This window comes from Pyrus communis, chromosome 4 (assembly GCF_041283825.1).
Source record: "Pyrus communis isolate YQ-2024b chromosome 4, ASM4128382v1, whole genome shotgun sequence".
In the NCBI taxonomy this organism is placed as follows: Eukaryota; Viridiplantae; Streptophyta; class Magnoliopsida; order Rosales; family Rosaceae; genus Pyrus; species Pyrus communis.
Window position 1 is genome coordinate 18,761,708 of NC_142568.1, and position 20,999 is coordinate 18,782,706.

At 37.7% G+C, this 20,999-nt stretch overlaps 2 protein-coding genes and 1 pseudogene across 3 annotated transcripts; 1 reads left to right on the forward strand and 2 right to left on the reverse strand.

The window, feature by feature from the left end:
* Window positions 1–392: 392 nt before the first annotated feature.
* On the reverse strand, window positions 393–5,489 carry LOC137721795 (bifunctional monothiol glutaredoxin-S16, chloroplastic-like; annotated as a pseudogene). Its single transcript, XR_015961752.1, has 8 exons — window positions 5,131–5,489; window positions 3,637–4,698; window positions 3,242–3,283; window positions 2,542–2,644; window positions 2,281–2,454; window positions 1,241–1,305; window positions 563–685; window positions 393–449 (listed from the first exon to the last, which is right to left on the reverse strand). The product of XR_015961752.1 is annotated as a bifunctional monothiol glutaredoxin-S16, chloroplastic-like (transcript).
* A 4,432-nt stretch (window positions 5,490–9,921) lies between these two features.
* Window positions 9,922–12,418, forward strand: LOC137721813 (protein trichome birefringence-like 3). The gene is made up of 6 exons (XM_068460822.2): window positions 9,922–10,218; window positions 10,320–10,593; window positions 10,846–11,017; window positions 11,103–11,302; window positions 11,577–11,735; window positions 11,838–12,418. The coding sequence occupies exons 1-6, from the start codon at window positions 10,029–10,031 to the stop codon at window positions 12,169–12,171; spliced, it is 1,329 nt and encodes a 442-aa protein (XP_068316923.1). The 5' UTR covers window positions 9,922–10,028; the 3' UTR covers window positions 12,172–12,418.
* A 3,299-nt stretch (window positions 12,419–15,717) lies between these two features.
* On the reverse strand, window positions 15,718–18,934 carry LOC148697583 (uncharacterized). Its single transcript, XM_088691957.1, has 2 exons — window positions 17,890–18,934; window positions 15,718–15,746 (listed from the first exon to the last, which is right to left on the reverse strand). The coding sequence occupies exons 1-2, from the start codon at window positions 18,932–18,934 to the stop codon at window positions 15,718–15,720; spliced, it is 1,074 nt and encodes a 357-aa protein (XP_088548083.1).
* Window positions 18,935–20,999: the final 2,065 nt, after the last annotated feature.

Below are 20,999 nucleotides of genomic sequence, written 5' to 3' on the forward strand. Positions count from 1 at the left end.
ATTTAGTTACCAATTTTTGGTGTAGATTGCCAACTCTCAATTTTTAATTTATCAAATTGAATAAAATTCCTCAATCTGTTGTATCTGACAGTCCCACCCCAGAACAGTAAACAAAAATTTTCTCAATCTCTTATATCTCACAAAGAGAACCACATGCATGTCAATTTCAGCTCTTACAACCGAAAGAAAAGATTAGGGGTTCTTAGTTTCTTACTGAAATCCATAAATTTGAATCAAATCTCTGCACCCCAGCCTGAGATCCCTTTGAAATGACCTCCATGAACACAAATCTTATACATGCACAACATTTTAGATGAAGTTGTGAGAAGGGGTGATCAACAGCGAGAGAAGAGGCGAGAGGCAAGGCAGAGGTGTAATAAACTCAGTTAACATTTTGCAAGGCTAACCTATAGACTATTGATATTTATTCAGTTCCTAAACAACACACACTGTATGCAATTGTAGCTCAAACTTTCTACATTACACTTTCCTCTCTCATAAGTGAAATACAGGACTGAAATTAAGCAAAAATTAGTCAACAAAAAGTATAAAAGACATGTACATGTGAACAACCGGTAAGCATTGGGCAACATCCTTTTCTGTGCAGCATAGAACATGTTAGTGTTCTCCGAAAGATACAAAGAGGAAGAATGTCCCAAATACTGAATTTGGGAAAAAGGAGAAACTGCAAATAAGGATACCCCAGATGCTGATTCTGGGAACACAGAGAGGGTTTTCTGGGAAACAGCCCAACAAAGCATGACATTATTTTTCGAAAATTGATATTAGCAGGAAAGCACAAAACTTGATAAATTAAATGGAAATTTTACTTCAACCCAATAAATACTTTTTCTTCAATAATTCATAGAATCCACTGTATTGTCACATACTACAGCTATGCGTCGGTCCAACACTAATTTTTTTTATTTGGCCTAAAACAAAAAACCCAAAACTTCAAATTCAAAAACTAGACAAATAAATTTAAAAAGGGTTAAGATTTTAGAGAGAGAGAGAGAGAGAGAGAGAGAGAGAGAGAGAGAGAGGGGGGAGGGGAGAACCTTGAGCGAGGAGGCAATTGACGGTTTCATTGGAGGAGAACATCAGTGCAGTTACAATTTTGTCAAGCTCTGCACCAACAATTAAAAACAGATAAAACCATCAAATAACACCACGCAGCACAACAAAACGTATTTGACAAAACAAAAAAATGTATCCAAAATCTACACAAAAATACATTCACCATTATTACCTGGAGCTTGGCTGCTTTCTCTAAACCTTTCTGCTTTTCAATTCCACTTCTCTTGCCTGCCCGAATATCAAAAAATCGAAATTACTTTCTTTCGAAAACTCAGTAATTCACATAATTATGTCTACATTACACCCATTTCTGTAAGAATTTGAAATCAATTACGTTTAAATATTACAAAGTATTGTATAAGCACTGGGACAAAAACCTGGCAGCAACGAATGCAAAATCATTCACAAAACAGAACAGAAAACATTGACTCACACAACATGATACAAAATCCTAACACACTAATTCATACAACATTGTAATCCACCATCCCATTTGTCAACATATTTCAACTCTCTGACAATCTTCCCCCCCCCCCCCTCTCTCTTCTCTTCTCTTCTCTCTCTCTCGCCAAATAAAAGGGTACATCTTCCTCTTTTGAAAGCTGCAATTATATAATTGAAAACAATATACAATAAAAATAGAAAAGAGTGCACTCAAGATTAATAAAGGCAAACCAAAATTTAAGTGTTCATTGACGAATCAGCAATGAAAATGCGGAGAATCAAATAACAAAGTTATTTTAATTTCCTCTTGTAGCAATAGACGATCACCAAGCATTACACACTAACTTTCAGTCAAGCTTAAACTGATATCCCATCTTTCCTTGTAACTCATCTATCTTTTCATGGATATTAGTTTTTGTTTCTACATTTAAACAAAATGGTGGCATGAAAAACTCATTTTGCCAAATTAACAACCATTAACAAATAGCTTCTAGAAAAGTCAAAGTGAATAAGATCATTTCAACCTTTAGCTCTAGAACAATTCATAAAAATCTACCCAAATATCAAAATTCCCGCACCATTCTTTGTGATATTGGAACACAAAATTAACTTGTTTGATTTCAGGCAACCCGACTTCACCTCTATACATGGAAATGGTCCTATTTATGATGCATCACATGTTAGCAAAACCATACATTAATTGAAAAGATAATCATCAAACCTAGCTAGCTAGTTAAATTATTTGTTAATTAAACGTACTTGTGGCTTGCAGATTGGCAGGCCATGCCAGAGGGAGAGAAGATGATCATGAGGGCAACTTCAGCATCGTAGAGGATAGAGAGGTCAACAGCTTTCTTCAAAAGTCCATTTATGCGTTTGCAGAAGGTAATTTCTTAAGTCTCACAAACAAAATAAAACCATCCTATTTTTTCACTACATAAACAACAAATCACAAATTTAACACTTACAATGGTATACGAGACCAACTGTAAACGAAAAAGAGAATGTTGAGAAAATAACCCAGATGAAGGCAGCTTTACAGAGTTTAGAATCCAAGTATGGTATCAACAGCCAAGATATGTTCCATGTAATATCCTTTTATAGATCCCAAAACAAATACAGTCTGCACAATCAAGTTTCTTGTTATAGCCAAAAGAGAATAATAGTCTGCAAGGTAGTGCATCTCAAACACTAAATGAATAATTCAGATAAAATGAAATCACAAAAGAACCCAAAAATTTAAAGGAAAAATCTTTATAACTTAACATCCAGACTGCCTTGGATCCAAAAACTTTTAGCACAGAGATTGCACTGCAATTTATCTCAGGTAAAACCCTAAACCTATCAAGGCAACGTCTGTGATTTTTCTGTACTGAGTTATGATAAATAATACAATCTAGCTATGATGTTTCACATGCATGTGTCTCTGTGTTACATTCTTCTTCTCGCTACTTTTTTTTTATTGGAATTATGTGTTGGTTGTTGCCCGAATAGAAATTTCAATTGGTTAAGCTTTGAGGGCTGGAATAATATTTTCTGAGCAAGAAAACAGAGGTAAATAAATAAAACTGCCGATCGAGAGCAAGTTGTCCCCCAAGCAATTCTTAAGCCAATGTAATTGGCTTCAAAATTCTTGGTTCTTCTCTTCAGATAAATTTTTGGTTATTTTTTCTCTTTTTCATGCAAGCTTACATCAGTAAAGGAAGCCAGAGATTTTTACCTTTTACCTTTTACCTTGGGTCTGAGATCCTCAAGTCGTGCTCTCCAAACGGTTCCACAAAATAAAAAGCACCTTTTTCCTGGAAAAGCACCAATATTCATACATTTGCACAACCAATGGTGCACTAATTGAGTTCCCAACCTATAAGGATGCTAACTTCATCATATAGCACTACAGTTAAACACACTTCTTTCCCTAATTAAATTAAGAAAAAATTTGACATTCACATGCCACAAAAATTACAGAGTTCCATGAAGTAATCTTACTATCGCAGCCAAATTGACACAAAACATGTCACTGTCCTTTCGAAAACAAAATTCCCCCCATTAATCATATACTCATTTAACACTCTATATACAGATTACAGAGTTTCAATAATTTCCATAAAATCCGACGCTTTTGAGCTTCAAATCTGTGCGAACAATTCCAGAGCTTTGAAGGGGTGCAGAGAAAAAGCTGCTGCTTCTGGGTTTAGAAAGCAGGGAAGAAAGTGCCAGAAGCTAAAACCCCACTAATCTTTTTTTTACTTCAGATTCTCAGATTCGCACTTTCTCGTTGTTTCTCCCCTTTTCTTGTTAGCTCAACAAAATAAATATCTTCTGAGTTCTCTTTCTCTCTCTGCAATTCCGCCCAGCTCCCTCGCCTCTGTCTCCGTCCTCAACCCACTCTGATTGAGACCGACGGAACACCCTCTCTGCGACGGGAGAAGCGGTGGCAACTTCGTAAATAAATCGAAATTTCCAATCAGAAGAGAAGAAGCGGTGGTAATTTTGTAAATAACTCAAAATTCACCCCAATTCACTGTTCATTTGTGGTTTTGATACAAGCGATACCAGGAGGGAGGAGATCGAAGACATACACACGACTGCCCAAACGATAATTTATATGAATACGAACTCGATTGCCTGGTGCAGTTTCAATATCACATATCCCTGCTCAACTCTGCCAATCTACATAGACGGACCAAAATTTGAACAATCACTTTTTAAACAAGCTGGAAAGCTCATCCTTCTCCTGCATGGAACTTAGAATATCACAGCCCCCAAGCAGTTCTCCATTCACAAATATCTGCAGGAAAGTCGGCCGGTTACTATACTTCTTCCGTCTCTCCCTCAATCCACTACTATACTCTTCGTCAAGCACATCAACGCTCTCATAATCCTCTGCGAAAATCCGCACAATGGGGCACTTCTCGAGCCCTTAATAAAGGCCACGACTTTGTTCTCTTTCACCAACCGGTCAATGAGTTCCTCCAATGGCACTGTCAGCTGCACATTAGGACCAGGTGTTAGCCGGAGATCGGGCTTCTTCTTCCTTGGTGGTGGCTTTCGGACCCATGTGGCGTTTGCCTGATTCATTTCCCGGAGGAACCTTCCCGGTAGCTTTTATGTGTTCTTCCATCCATGATTCCTATGCTTCGTTAGAACCGCCCTATCTGGTTCATCTACTACCCCAACCTACAGTACAATACCATCACTGTTAGAAGAGCAATATTACATAGTTCCTTCTACATTTATACTAGTTTTGCAGTAAAATCAACACCGATTAAACATTTCGATTCGATCCAATAAACTTCTATCCTGTACGGGAAAAAAACACTTCTTTCACCAGAGTATGCATTTCCCACACAAATCAATAACAATGTGGATTAGGGGTTTGTAGCTCAGTTGGTTAACTAGGCCGAGTTCCCGAGTTAGAATTCCCCTTCCCCATCGCTTGTATTACAAAACGAAAATTGAATTGATTTTATATTATTTATTGAATAAATTGAATTTAACTCTTGAATCAATATATAGATGTTCAATTTCAAAAAAAAAATATTTAAATTAAATTAAATTCACAAAAACTAAACTTTAGTAACAAATAAAGGTCCCAGAAAAAGTACGTACCTTGACGGAGTAGCAAAGCTCTTGCAATGACTTCCGGTGTCAGAGAACACTCGCCGCTATGTTCCTCGATAACCCGACGAACTGCAGCTCGCCGTTCTGATAAAAAAAAAGGGCGTAGATCCCCGTCTCCGCCGCCTCCGGCGCGGGGATTAGATCGGCCCCCGACAGAGTCTTAACCGGCGAAGTGATGACCAAAGCTCGAGCCTTGGTTGCGGTGTAGGGTTTGAGAGAAATGGAGGGAAAGGAGAGGGCTTTTGGTGGTAAATTGAATGAAGGATTAGGGTATTTTGGGAAGAGTGAGAAGAGAATAAGCGGATGGAGGGAGGCGACGGGATTGATCATCAACAGATATTGTTGGGGCAAGGGATTCGGGTTTTGACCCGACCCAGATGTTTGCGAGTAGCTAGTGGAGTTGGGCCTTGGAGTCAAGGACCCAAAGAAATAGATAACATTGAGGCCGTGTTAGTCAAAGAATTGATAATTATTATGTGCGAAAGTTAAAATGCATATGAATATGTGATTGATTTGTAGGGTTATATTGTATATGGAGTTTGATGGAATCTGCTTGACTTTCAAAATCAAATATATTTAAGATAGACTTTTATGGAGTAAAGTCACCTTGTATTGAATAAAAACTTGAGAGAAATGCAAAGGGGATTCTCTCAAAAGTGGAACTCTCTGTTATCTCGCAGTTTAACGTCAATTTTCATGTCAACCTTGTAAAACATAATGCCAAAAACATGAGATGGCAGAGAGTCTCACTTTGAGATAATCCAGTTGCATTTCTCTAAAAACTTTTTATGATTTCTAAAAAGTCTATAAAAATCTCGTGGTATTCAAATATGACTTAGTGTATTCAAAATTTCATTGATTTTAAAGGATTTTTTAAAAAATTAATAGACTTTCATATACCTTTCTATGGTATGTTTTTTGTTATTGCAATTTCAACCTCTCCCCTTAAAATTTTGATGGACTTTCATAGACTTTGATACTCCACCACTCACCATGATGCAATAAGGACCACTATTTTCACTTCCACACACCATTCTGTCACCACCACCCAGGGCCGACCAAGCCAGTGCAGGATGACGGACCGTCCGGGATCCAAGAAAAAATGGGGGACCAAAATTATTAGAGTGGTACATTCATATATATTTTCATAAGTATAAATTTATAAAAGTTGGCTAAATGACCACCAAGTTTAATCATAAATAGTGGTTTCTTTTGTTTGAAGTTAACAGGAGGTCTTAGGTTTGAAATTCATTTATTTACTTTCAAATTTTTACAAATTTCTTTCAAGAGTATAAATTTATAAAATTTGGTGAAATAATCAAGAGATTTAACAAGAAATGGTGGTTTATGTTGTTTAAAATTAACGAGAAGGTTTTTGGTTTGAAACGATATGTGTGCTTTTTTACTTTATGTTTTTACATTTTTTTTTTCGTAAGATTATAACTTTATAAAATTTGGTTAAATGATTAAGAAATTTAATGAGAAGCAATGGTTTTTGCTGTTTAAAATTAATGAAAGGTCTTGAGTTTTGGGTTCGAAATGCTATGTGCCTTTTTATTCTTTCCAATTTTTATGAATTTATGTTTGGTTGTTAATTTTTTTTTTTTTTAAATTACTAGCTAGTAGCTATGTAAGTTGTAGTTTTTAAGCATTCATTCCAATTTAAGTCTAACCCTTAACAAAGATTAATGTGTAAACTAAATTTGCAAATTATATGACGTGTCACCAATAAAAAAATAAATACGTTTATCGAAATCATACATTCAAAAGCAAATAATTATTGTTAAGGCACATTTTTTTAGATCTCCCGTTCCTCAAAATATCAAAACCTGCCCTACCCACCAGAGTATACTTTCGCCCTACCCACCAGAGTATATTTTCTATGATGCAGTTGGACCTTACGAGTTGATCATGTTTTATATTAAATGCTTAATCGTATGACAGATTTGGAGTAAAATTGCAGCTAACTTCAAACCCTAAATTAATGCTACGCAATCATAGAAATGGAAGGACTATTGTCGTACTTGAACATGATGTCAATGTTAGGTTGGATTAATTTTCCACGCCAACAGCATCATACCATTTACAAGTTGCTACCACCCCAAATTTCATGTACTTGTTTGTTCATGCCAGATTTGCTCATTCAGACTTTTCCATATTTCGGTCAAAATCTCGGTGGTTTCTCTTCATATTTTAGAATTTACAGTTTGTTTTTTGTGGGTTCAGTCAGGATCTTTAGGTTGGCCTATCAGTTCTCCAGAATCATACAGTTCTGTTTTTGTTCATTTGGTTCAGGACTATATCATGTGGAGGTTATCATGTCTATATCAACTGCATAAAGCGTCTCCTCCCGATGTCTATGACAGTATTACAAGCACGTCTATTCGATGGAGAAAGTTAAATCGCACTCACAATATGTGATTGACTTAAAATGATGATATTGAGACATCTTAAATATAAGTGAACTTTTTGAGTTGTATTATTTTAGATGGGGAAGAGTTAAAAAGAGAAAGCGTCATAATTAAAATAAAAAATAAAAAAATATTTTTTTAAAAAACAAAAGGTGATTGGAGAGTTGGTAATTCAGAGGTTAAAAGATTATTCATTGCTACCATATCTTGAAAGTAATGTTTTGGATTTTTCAAGTTGTTCGCATGAGCTACTTTCATTTGGCAACACGGTCGTAGAAGAGGAGGTGTTCCTTTCTCCCACTACAACTTGAAAAGTCCAAAACATCCACTTTTTGGGGATATAGCAGCAGCAAAAAATGTGACATCCCACATCGCCCAGGGGAGTGGATTTTGTAAGTCTTATATTTATATTCTCATCTCTACCTAGCACGAGGCTTTTTAGGAGCTCACTGACTTCGGGTTCCATTGGAACTCCGAAGTTAAGCGAGTAGCGCGTGAGGTCAATCCCATGATGGGTGACCCATTGGGAAGTTCTCGTGTGAGTTCCCAGAAACAAAACCGTGAGGGTGTGGTCGGGGTCCAAAGCGGACAATATCGTGTTACAGTGGAGTCGAGTCTGGGATATGGTGTAGGCCCGGGCCAGGATGTGATAAAAAAATCTTTTTAACTCCTGAATTACCAATTCTCCAATCAATTTTCTTAATTAAATGGTCCTTCTTTCTTTTAACTCTCCCGCATCTAAAATAACACCAACTTCGTCCTCGACGCACACTCACAATACATAATGGACTTAAAATACTAATGAAGTAACATCCTAAATATAGGTAAACTTCTCGAGATGACGATTATGACGATGTGCACCAAGCATATATGTGGTTACTTTTATACTGCTGCTACATATCGAAAATTCAGTACAAGTACCTCAACATGCTCTCTCATCATTCAATCAATAAACCTTTTAACAACCTGAAAATGAAATATTTCTAAAAGTAAACCAAAAGAAAGGCATTTGTTGATTTGGCTGCTGATTACCACAACCAACCAAGAGACATGCACTTCATACAATTCAAGCTACGTAGTTAGTCTAATAGCAAGGCTTCAATAGCTGATATTGAGATTCTAACATGCAACCGAATGTAGATCATCAAATTTGTATATTTTCATTATGTTTCACGTGACGAATGCTAGTAAGATGATATACACTCGGTTGAATTAGTGGCGACGCTGTATGTAGACTAGATGTTGTCATGGCTGCCTCAATTTTCTTGTGGCTTCATGTAATTATAATAGAAAATGGTCAACAAATGTGTTTTTGGCCCTCCCAGATTCTTTAGGTGACCTCGACCACTAGGTGAATCCGGGAATCTCTCCTTATATAATAGTTATCTACGAGTGTGAAGGATTTGTTACTTTAAGACCATCTTCAAAGCAGATATTAAATCCTAAGCGAAATGTTATGTAATCAATTTTGAAGGTAGAAACAAGCTCTAATCGATATGTCAATCCTATGTGGATTGACATATGAGAAAAGGTGATGTCAAATAATTTTTAATTATTTTATTGTGTGGATCTTATTAATGCACCAATTATAGATCTTGAAAATTTATTTTAATTGATTTCATTTTAAAATGAATCCTACAAATATCATACATAACAAAAAAAAAAAACATATCGGTTGGAAAAAGAGAAAATCTGACATTACCACGTCAACCATCAAATTTAACATTAGACATTTATCTTTTGACATCTCATTTGGAGATTCTCTAATCGGATTATTTTTTGGTACATAAAAAGTTAAGGAGGAGTGAAGGCTACCCCATTCTAGGGTTAGGGCATGCCACAACCCTCTTTGAAGACTTATAAATGGGGTTAGCTCCTTTTTTTGTTTGTACAAATCACCCACCAAGAGCGATTACTGGCATCGGGACTTAAATCTAAGCCTTAATTTAGCGAATAGAACGAACCTTACCAACTCAACCAACATTCATTGGCAATTAGAGTTACATACATACATACATATAGATATACAGACATAAATAAATATGATAGATGAATCCTACTAGATAGCCAAACAATTCAAAAGTGAGAGAGATAGAGAGAGGGGTAGATTCTGAACTACTTTTGCATATGAAAGCAAAAACATAGTTGTTGGATGATCATCATATAAGCTATGCTAGCTCCCCACTATATCCATTTGCACAGGACACAAAAGGAATGCAAGATGTCAGCCTTGCAACTTACCCCTAAACATTAAATAATTTTAAAAAAATAAATTAAAAAATTCCCACCCAACCAATACATTCCTTTAGCTTTACTCCTACTCAAAACCCAAATAAAATGTTCCCCCAAAAATAAAACACCTCTCTCACTAAGTCCTCATCATTCTGTTTGTACACATCATTTCATATAATCCTCCCTTTTCTTTCTTCTCCCACAATCAAAAAGCTTTCTGCAGTACTCTACTCTCTCCCAACCATGAGCTTCCCTCCTTCTGCATCCGGCGCGATGAAAGCGGTTCGAGGAAAGCTACATTTTCCTGTTGTCATGGTCTGCGCTATCGCCTTTATCAGTCTCCTCTACGCCGAACGATCTAGCATCAGGCTTTCCTCCAACCCTTTTTTCAAAATTAAGTCATGTTCCAAACCCGAAGCCATTACGAAAAATAGTAAGTCCAAATAACTATTGATTTTTCTTTTTCTTGTTGAGATTTTTTTCCAACAAAGATTTCCTAATTGATTTTTGTGGTCACCAATCCCTACCAAACAGAAAACAGAAATGCTACCGAGGATAAGTTAAGGGATTCCATATTAGATGATAGGGATAAGTTAAGGGATCCCATATTAGATGATAGGTTTGCTTTCGACCCCGAGGAGTGCAGCGTTGAGAATGGAGAGTGGGTGTTCAACCGTTCGATCAAGCCTCTTTACTCGGATAGAAGTTGCCCGTATCTTGATAGACAAGTTTCGTGTGTCAAGAATGGACGTCCGGATTCTGGCTATCGCTACTGGCAATGGCAGATTGAAGATTGTACATTGCCAAGGTTGACAACTTACAATGCATGTCAAAACACATCTATGCAAGTTTGTCCAGACTAAAATGTTGATATATTTATTGGGAGATATTATTTACACTCCAAAAAAATCATCTTACATCTTCCCGATTTCTAAAATTAAAGGGAGGTCGAGTGCATAATGACTGTTTCGGAGTGGTGATAGTATGCAAGTTTATGGATTTATATACTGCATGAACTATTGTTTTTCTAACAGGTATTTGTTTCCAAGTTTATATGTAGGTTTGATCCAGAAGTTACACTTAAGAAACTCAGAGGAAAGAGACTACTTTTTGTTGGGGATTCTTTGCAAAGAGGTCAATGGCAATCTTTAGTCTGCATGGTCGAATCCATCATACCCAAGAACCAAAAATCCATTCAACGAGGGCGGTCTCATACAGTCTTCAGAGCCAAGGTATCCTATAATTCTTAGTCTTTGCTCAGTTGAACCAACGACTAAACAAAAGAGATGAAGCTAATCGAAAGTTTTCCTTCTTCAGGAGTATAATGCTACTATTGAATTCTATTGGGCGCCATTTCTGGTTGAGTCCAATTCTGATGAACATATAATAGGAAATCCAAGGGAAAGAATACTAAAAGTGGATTCAGTTGCCAAGCATGCGAAATACTGGACAGGAGTAGATATCCTTGCGTTCAACACTTACGTTTGGTGGATGAGCGGCTACACGATCAAATCATAGTAAGTTTCACAAGAATATGCATAAATAGAGCTGGTTACTAACTTCTAACAAATAACAGAAAAAGAGTGACATTAAAACAATGAAGGGCACTAAACAGTGCTTTATATACGGCTTATTGTCTATTTAGTTAACCTGTTCTGTTATGATTAAAAGTCATGACCTGTTCTATTTGTGCATATTTTTGAAGAGAAATTAACTATGCCAATGGATTATTGTCATTTTCTTTTCGGTTTAAGATTGATCAATTGAGCAACAATGTGTAACTGAACACAGCTGGGGATCGTTTCCAAATGGTGAAGAAGGGTATGAAGAATTGGATGCACCGGTTGCCTACAGAATGGCGTTGAAGACCTGGGCAAACTGGGTCGACTTAAATATCAATCCGAACAAGACTCGTGTTTTTTTCACTACTATGTCCCCTACACACATGAGGTATCTCTCTCTCATACACAACTTGTTATGATTAAGCACAAGATAAAAATTGAATGTTTTTACTAATTACTTGAGTAACAAGTTAAATCTCTAATTCTACAGAAGTGCAGACTGGGAAAATCCAGATGGGATCAAATGCTTCAACGAAACAAAGCCGTACATGAAAAAGGGATTCTGGGGAACTGGTTCGGACAAGAGGGTCATGCGCGTGGTGTCCGAAGTAATCCGCAAAATGAAAGTTCCGGTTTCAGTACTTAATGTAACGCAGATGTCAAATCACAGAGTTGATGCTCACACAAAAGTTTACACCGAAACCGGAGGCAACCTACTAACTGATGAACAAAAGGCTGATGTGCTGCACAATTCAGATTGTATACATTGGTGCCTTCCTGGAGTTCCAGACGCATGGAATCAAATTTTTATGGCACATTTGTAGCGCTACGAACCACATGTAAATCTGCAGCGCTATCGAACAACAAGAGGCGGAACAATCGAAAGTAACACGTTTGTACTTTCTGTTCAAGTTCTTGTCTCATTTTTTTTTTTTCAATTGTAATGAATTGAATTTGTACAGCAAAAGCTGCTGAAGCAACTTGTTAGTTTCTTCAATGTTCTTGTGTTTTGGTAACATAATGCTGCAATGTAGCAAATTCTAATTTATCCAATAAACTAGGTCATGGTAATTAGTCTGGAGGACTTACCAGTTACCCCCCTTGACAGGACGGGGGATGTTTACTGTTGTAAGTTGTAACTGTGGACAATTTTATGTATATTTCATGTCTAAAATAGTTTACAAGATCAACCATAAATAGGATATGAATACAAGAAAGAAAGTGGAGGAATGATGCGAACTGGGATGGCAGCTGGGATGGCAGCTCAGCAAGCATGTGTGGAGGAATGGTGCGGACTGGGATGGCAGCTGGGATGGCAGCTCAGCAAGCATGTGTGAAGACCTGACCTCCACTATCTCTAACTTAAACTAATACCTAGCTTTACATGATGAGGGAATATTGCTCTTAAATAAGCCTAAAGTAAACAAACAAACAGCTAACCCTAGCTGAAAGTAAGATGACAATGAGTTGTTATTCATCACCAACTAAACAAGCACAACTAGACAAACCCTACCATCAATTATAGTAGATACTTCAATACTCCCCCTCAAGCTGGATCGAGAGTTCTTCTGGATCCGAGCTTGAAGAGAAGACGATCAAGTTGTGCAGAAGGCAGAAGCTTGGTGAACACATCGGCAAGTTGATCACTGGAACGAACAAATACAGTTTGTAATAGCTTGGACTGAACTTGGTTGCGAACGAAATGACAGTCAACCTCGATGTGCTTTGTGCGTTCATGGAAGACGGGGTTGGCAGCAATATGCATTGCTGCTTGATTGTCACAGTGAAGAAGAATTGGTTTGGAGGAGATGATTTCAAGATCACGTAGCAACCTCTTTAGCCAAATTAGTTCGCATGCAGTCGATGCCATTGCACGGTACTCAGCTTCTGCGCTTGACCGAGCTACAACAGATTGCTTTTTGCTTTTCCACGTAACGAGGTTACCACCAACAAGAGTGCAGTAACCAGTTGTGGATTTGCGATCAAGGACATTGCCTGCCCAATCAGAGTCTGTGTATCCTTCAATGGTGAAATGTCCGTTGTTTTGCATGAAAATCCCAGTAGATATTGAGCTTTTCAAGTATCGAAGGATCCTTTTAACTAGTTGCAAATGATGAGATGAGGGAGAATGCATGAACTGGCTGACAAAGCTAACAGCATAAGCAATGTCAGGTCTGGTTATAGTCAAATAGATAAGTTTTCCTACCAACCTTTGATACTCCGATGCATTTTCAAGCTGGATGCTTGAGGTTTCATCCTTGAAATTTGTTGGTAGTGGTGTTTTGGCAGGCTTGCAATGCCTCATATTTGCTTCTTCTAAAAGATCTAGAACGTACTTTTGTTGATTTAGAAACAAACCAGTTGGAGATTGATCCATTTCGATTCCAAGAAAGTATCGAAGTCTGCCAAGATCTTTGATTTTGAAGGTTGAATGTAATGTGGCTTTGAGAGCATTTATTTCTTCTGGATTATCTCCCGTGACAATAAGATCGTCAACATAAACAAGTACCACCAATCTTCCATGCGTACCAATCCTAGTGAACATTGAAGAATCTGCATTGCTTCGTTTAAAGCCGGATGACATAAGGACAGAACTAAGTTTTGAGTACCAAGCCCTTGGAGATTGCTTGAGACCGTAAATAGCCTTGTGAAGCTTGCAGGCTATTCCTTGTTCCTTCTCTCGTTCATGACCAGGTGGTAGTCGCATGTATACCTCTTCTTCTAACTCTCCATGTAGGAAGGCATTTTTTACATCCATTTGATGTAGAGACCAGTTTGAATTGATAGCCACCGAAAGAAGCACTCTAACTGTGTTCATCTTTGCCACAGGGGCAAAGGTTTCTTTGTAATCTACTCCGAAGGTTTGTGTGAAGCCCCTTGCAACTAACCTTGCCTTGTGCCGCTCTATGTTTCCATCTGAGTGAAATTTGGTCTTATAAATCCATCTTGCCCCAACCACACGTTGACCTTTTGGTAGAGAAACAATGCTCCAAGTTTGGTTTTCATCAAGTGCCTTCAGTTCTTCAAGCATGGCTTGCCTCCATACAGGAGATTGGTGTGCCTCTTCGAAGGATCGAGGCTCAGAATTTTGGGATAACTTGGTCACAAAAACAGCATGAGATGGAGAGCTCTTGCTATGAAAAACCATTTGTCCAATAGGATGTCTAGGCGTGTAGATTTCAAAATCATCAAGCCTGGCTGGAGGTTGTCTATTTCGAGAAGGATTCCTTCGTGGAGGAGGAGGTTGTTCAAGTTGAGGCTCTCTCCTTTCGAGAATGACTTCTTCATTATCTGCTTCCATACTTTCAGGAGCTGACTCTATCTCAACAGCTTCATTTTGTGGTGTTGACAGCCTTGTATCATCAAGGAAGAGAGGGGTAGGAAACACTTCATATGAGAGCTTCCCCTGAGGTTCATCATCATGCATTTGAAAGAAGGAGTGAGTTTCATCAAAACGCACATCCCTGGATACACATACCTTTCTGGTCTTAGAGTCGTAGCATTTGTATCCCTTTTGGGAAGTTGAGTAACCTACGAATGCACATTTGATAGCCCTTGGATCAAGTTTATCTCGGTGAATAGTTTGAATGTGCACATAGCATACACATCCAAACACACGGAGATGACTTATGTCAATTTCTCTCCCCTTGAGAATTTGGTAAGGAGATTTGAACTTCAAGATTCTACTAGGAAGGCGATTGATGATGTATGCAGCAGTTTGTATAGCTTGAGACCAGAACTTCTTTGGAACTTTTGCTTGCAACATTAGTGATCGTGCTTTTTCAAGCAAATCTCGGTTCTTTCTTTCTGAAATGCCATTTTGTTGTGGCGTTCCTACACAACTTGTTTGTTGCAAAATTCCATGCTCACTTAAGTAAGTTGTCATGATTTTGGACGTGTACTCAGACCCATTATCAGACCTTAAGATGCCAATTTTAGAGTTAAAATGATTTTGAATTAATTTATGAAAATTTTTGAAACACTGGAAAGCTTCATGCTTGAATTTAAGTAAATACACAAAGGTAGTTCTAGAGAAATCATCAATGAACGATATGTAAAATCTGTAACCATCAAAGGACTCTAATGTGGCAGGTCCCCAAATGTCAGAATGGACTATTTCAAATGCTTTGGTAGCTCTAGAGAGAGAGTGGGGAAAGGGTAACCTGGTGAACTTAGATTTTTGACAAACTTCACAATCTGGAATCACTTTACAGAAACTAGGAAAAAGGAAAGACATAACATGTGAAGAAGGGTGAGCTAATCTTATGTGCCACAGCTTCTCCTTGTTTATAGTGCTTGAGTTTACGTAGAAACCTTTTTGGAAACTTGAAGAGAATTTGACATAGTACAGTCCATTGAGGAAGAACCCTTTACCAATCGTTTCCTTCGAAACTTGGTCCTGGAAAATCACATAGTGAGTTGAAAAAATTGCAAGACAATTTAGCAAATGTGTTATTTTTCCTACTGACAATAGTTTGAAAGGAAAAGAAGTGTTGGAAATGTGCCCTAAAACCAATCATATGATGATACTTTATGGACATTTCACATGTTAAACTAATCTAGTTTAATATTAAGGGCAAAGATTATTGTTTGAGCCGTCTCATATAAATGTTATATGCTTAAACGATAAGTCCAAGGAATATGTGATTGGAAGAATGCGATCTAAAGAAGTTAGATTCATGAGACCATTCTTTCGTTGACACATCCTAAACGTTCCTGATCATAGGATTGTCAATTGGGCATTGACAGTCCGTTAAGATCAGTACGTGCTATGTCTTCTCTCAGGGAGAGTGACTAGTCTCGAGTCATTGGTGTGTGTGACATCAAGACAAGCATGTAGGTGCTCAATAGAGAATGAGTTCACTGAACACGATCAACGAAGAGTTCTCATATTCATGTCACATGAGAACTCATGGTTGGGATAATGCAAATTAGTCTTTTGACCTGAGGCATCACAGTTGTCTTGTGGTTAGGTCCTTAATCTTTGATTATGTCAAAGTCACTCCATCAGGAGGGTGTCCACGGCATCGTTGGGGTTAAGCCACTTAGCCATGGAGGCAAGTGAATGCGCAACAAGGGATCTCTAACCTTCAAACTGTTTGAGGGAGAATACTCTATGATATGATTTAGAATCTCTGGCCAGAGTATGAATGAGATGTTGGAATGCGTTCCAAATCACATTCAAGGTAATCATATAAGCACAAGACTCACATTGGATAGTAGACATGAATAAACTATCAAACCAAACAATGTGGTCAAGAGTATTGTATTAGAGAAAGACCGTATTGCATTTGTAATCCTAAAACTGAATAGGTTCTCCACCTCTTCTGATTAGCTTGGGTAACCATGACATGCTGCTAGGCGTCAACCATGGTTTGTGGAAGCCCTAAAAGTGTATTATCACTAACGGGAGAATTGAAAGTAAGTTTCAATTCACAATCGATTTGAAAGAGTTTGAATCGCCCACTACCTCGCTAAAAGGAACCTAATGGATCGTACACCGTGTAAGGTAAAGATTGAAGATTCAACGGAGATGAGTAAGAATAATTAAATGGTTTAATTATTTATGGCAAGGATTAATTAATATGTTAATTAATCAAACGAATAAGTTCGTTAAAGACCTCGGGATAGTTTTGGACCTTAAGGCCCAATGGGCTTCGAACGTCAAGTCCATTGACTTAAGTTGTATGACAACTTAATAAATAATGATTCACAAAGGCCCAAATAGCCCAATAAATCCCCTTAAATTCGGCCATTTAGAGGAGGGTAGTGAACTTGGCTTAATTGCAAGTTTGCCACTCCATTGTGAGGTGGTATAAAGACATCTTTATAGCCATTTCATCCTTAGGGTTTTCTAAGGAGTAAAGATGAGAACAAACTCTCCTTTCTCTCAAGAAATGGCCGGCCACCTTGAGGAAAAACATCTAGCAATCTTACTTCCTCAAGGTCACTCATTTTTCTTCTCCAATCTTACCTTGGTGTGGAGACTTAGAGGTTCTCAATTTTGGGAACTTGGAGAAACCTTTTCATTCATCCAAATCCATGGATCTAAGATGCAAGGAATGAAGGCCCTCTCTTTGGGTGATTAGCCTTTGCTTATGCAAAGAGGAATCTACAAAGGTATTGATTTCTCAACTCACTTTGTTTTTGAGTTGAGTCTTGGTTCACCTATCTACTAGGCTTTGAAGTTCATGGGTTAAGTTTTGTTTTTGAGTGCATATAAACATGATTCCGCCTTTTAATTGTTAATTGCATGTTGTTGATGTTGCTCAAATGAACTTGTTTTTCACAAATTTTCCTTCAAGAAAGGACATGCATGACAAGGGATTCTTTTTTACTCGAAAAAATTTTGAGTTTCCCTCTGCCTACTATATGAACTTTGGTGCCATTAGCTACGGAGACAAAAGAAGGAGTGGAAAATTTTTGAAAATCATTTAGTAAAGATGCATCGTTAGTCATGTGATATGTAGCTCCTGAGTCAACTATCCAAAAATCACAACTATTACTAAGATCCAAAGCAGTGGAGATAGTTGCAATAATACCTGGCATGTCATTTTGTGACACTGAGTTTGATTGTTTGAGAAAGCCAGCAAACTTGCCGAGCATGGCTGAAGGAGTTTCATGATTTGTTGCTCCTTGTTTCTGTTGCAAGAAGTTAGCGAATTCATTTATGAGAGCAATGGGACTAGAGGAAGAGTTTATCACATTATTGGAGACATTGTCGCAAACAAGATTTCCTCTAGGAGTGTAGGCAGGCTTCATTTGGTTTCTTGGTGCTCTTCCATCGTCATTGAACTTAGGTTTAAGTTCTGGATAAAGAATCCAGCACTTCTCTTTTATGTGTTCAATACCTGTACGACCTATCTTCACACAGTGAGAACACTTTAAGTCTGGTCGTTTTCCCTTGTATGGTTTGGAGAAGGTGAAGGCTCTTGCTTCTGATGGCCTAAAATTTGATTCTCCAATGACCATGTCTGCGTTCATAACCTTCTTTCTTACTTCTTCACGTTGAATAACGTTGCAGACCATCTGTAAAGTGGGAAGTTCAGGTGTCATTAAGAGATGGCTTCTAAGATCTTCATAATCTGGTCCAATGCTGGCAAGCAACTGGAACACTTTGTCTTCTTCAGCACGCTTTAAAAGAATGGTTGTGTCCGTGGTATGAGGTCTGTAGAGATCCAATTCATTCCATTTTGCCTTTAAGTTGCCAAGATGTTGAACAAAAGAGAGATTTCCCTGTTGTAATTCCGTAAGATCTTTCTTCAGCTGAAAGACTCGCGCAGCGTTGTTTAGATCTTCATACATGTCTCGTACGGAATTCCAAAGTTGGTGAGATGATACTGAGTAGCTGAAAATCTCAGCCATCTTTGGTTCCATAGAGTTTAACAGCCAAGACATGATAAGTTGATCTTGGGATACCCGTGCTGCATAATCTGGTGCAGTTGTTTCGGGGATGATGTCATCCTTTTGAATGAAAGGGAGCTTTCCACGTCCTCCAAGAGCGAGAGAAATAGCTCGTGACCAGGGCAGGTAGTTGAATTCGTTTAGAAGCACTGAGCTTAAACGTTGAATTGGATTGGTATCCATGGTTTCGTTTTTTGAAGTTTTTTCTGCTGGTATGGCCATAATGGCTCAACTGGTTTGGATTTGGTGGGTTTTTTTTTTCGGAAGAACACAGAAGCAGGTCCAAGAGGAATCACTGCTCTGATACCATGTGGACAATTTTATGTATATTTCATGTCTAAAATAGTTTACAAGATCAACCATAAATAGGATAGGAATACAAGAAAGAAAGTGGAGGAATGATGCGGACTGGGATGGCAGCTGGGATGGCAGCTCAGCAAGCATGTGGAGGAATGGTGCGGACTGGGATGGCAGCTGGGATGGCAGCTCAGCAAGCATGTGTGAAGACCTGACCTCCACTATCTCTAACTTAAACTAATACCTAGCTTTACATGATGAGGGAATATTGCTCTTAAATAAGCCTAAAGTAAACAAACAAACAGCTAGCCCTAGCTGAAAGTAAGATGACAATGAGTTGTTATTCATCACCAACTAAACAAGCACAACTAGACAAACCCTACCATCAATTATAGTAGATACTTCAATAGTAACAGGAGCAGGTTAATTTTTGGCTGATTTACCATGGTAAATTGCCCTGCAAGTCATGTTTCACAACATTAAACAGAGGTAAACTAAACAATCCAACCGTCCAAATTCGTACCATCGACCATCCTAATACCATCGCCTCCTCGCGTGCTGACACATGATGAAGTGCTCCGAAGGTACGGGCTGTATACATACTTATTAAGAACATATGTTTGTTTCTTAAAATAAAATAAAATAAAAAGAACACATTATAGTTGCATGACAATTAAATGTGAAATAAGTATTAACTAGATATAAGAAGATTAGCAATTTTTTCATCAACAATCTCTTTATCTCTATCCTCATGTAATAATCTATATGCATGTTCGACTAATAATTAGTTATGACATGTGGGCTAATAATAATCTATATGTATGTTCGACTCAAAGGATATGTTCGACTCAAAGGATATGAAACCTTCTTGTTTGAATGACTTTGTGTATTGCGTTACTATTTTAAAGATCCATATAATGCTACAGATAATAATAAGAGGGCTTTCTTTTCTCTTAAACAGGGTGATCTTTTAAAGATCCATATATTCATGGGACACTTATTCTCCATCAACAGGAGGCCGAAGGTTTGGTATGTTTTCTCCTTTTGTTTCAATTGTGAGACCATATTTTATTGCTTTCAAGTCAATTCATGACGATTTTGACAAAAATAATATATAATCAATAAAATTCTCACACTACATACAAATTTATGATAAGAAATAACATACATACCTTCACAAAAATTTCAGGTTATAAAGATGTAGAGAGATTTGGGAAGATGGAGACCAAGTGGACTGCTCTAGCCTCCAAAATAATCTGAAAATAAAAAAAACCTTTTGGGGTTTCAATGTGCAACCCTAGAAAAAATTGGTGATGGTAGTTTTGATGATTTTATAAAGTGGAATGGCATTTTAGACTTTGCAAATTAAAAAATAGGGATAATTTTGGAATTGAAAAAAAATCATTAAAGGGAGCAAAGTGCTTCCCTTGTTTACCTCTTATGTGCTTTTTAGTGCTTCTATTTCTAGCTAAAAGCACTTTTAAAATGTTTGCCAAACGATCATTTTTTGAACTAATGCGCTTTTACTTATTAGGAATCGCTTTTTGCTATTACAAAAGCACACCCACAGCCAAAGGATCCTTTATTCGACAGAAAGGGTACCTTGACTGTTAACTTGGCATACCAACAAAAGTTTGTGGGCTGTTTTCAGGCCTAGTATTTTGTGGCTTCTTCAACCGCTTTTTGCTATTTCAAAAGCACAACCACAGCCAAATGATCATTTATTCGACAGAAAGGGTACCTTGACCGCTAACTTGGCATACCAACAAAAGTTTGTGGGCTGTTTTCAGGCCTAGTATTTTGTGGCTTCTTCAACACGCTACTGGAGAAGTGTGGAATATACAATTCATATGGCTTGAGAGAGAGAGAGAGAGAGAGAGAGAGAGAGAGAGAGCGGCTGCATATTTGGGTGTGGAAAGCACTGATGTTCATGAAGAAAAGTTCGTATCTT

Excerpts from the sequence above, each read along its gene's own strand:
- LOC137721813 (XM_068460822.2), top strand. The coding sequence starts at position 10,029 with ATGAGCTTCCCTCCTTCTGCATCCGGCGCGATGAAAGCGGTTCGAGGA. Across the intron at positions 10,594-10,845 it reads GAAGATTGTACATTGCCAAG|GTTTGATCCAGAAGTTACAC; the intron begins GTTGACAACTTA and ends GTTTATATGTAG. Across the intron at positions 11,018-11,102 it reads ATACAGTCTTCAGAGCCAAG|GAGTATAATGCTACTATTGA; the intron begins GTATCCTATAAT and ends TTCCTTCTTCAG.
- LOC148697583 (XM_088691957.1), bottom strand. The coding sequence starts at position 18,934 with ATGGATACCAATCCAATTCAACGTTTAAGCTCAGTGCTTCTAAACGAA. Across the intron at positions 15,747-17,889 it reads GTCACAAAATGACATGCCAG|GACCAAGTTTCGAAGGAAAC; the intron begins GTATTATTGCAA and ends GTGATTTTCCAG.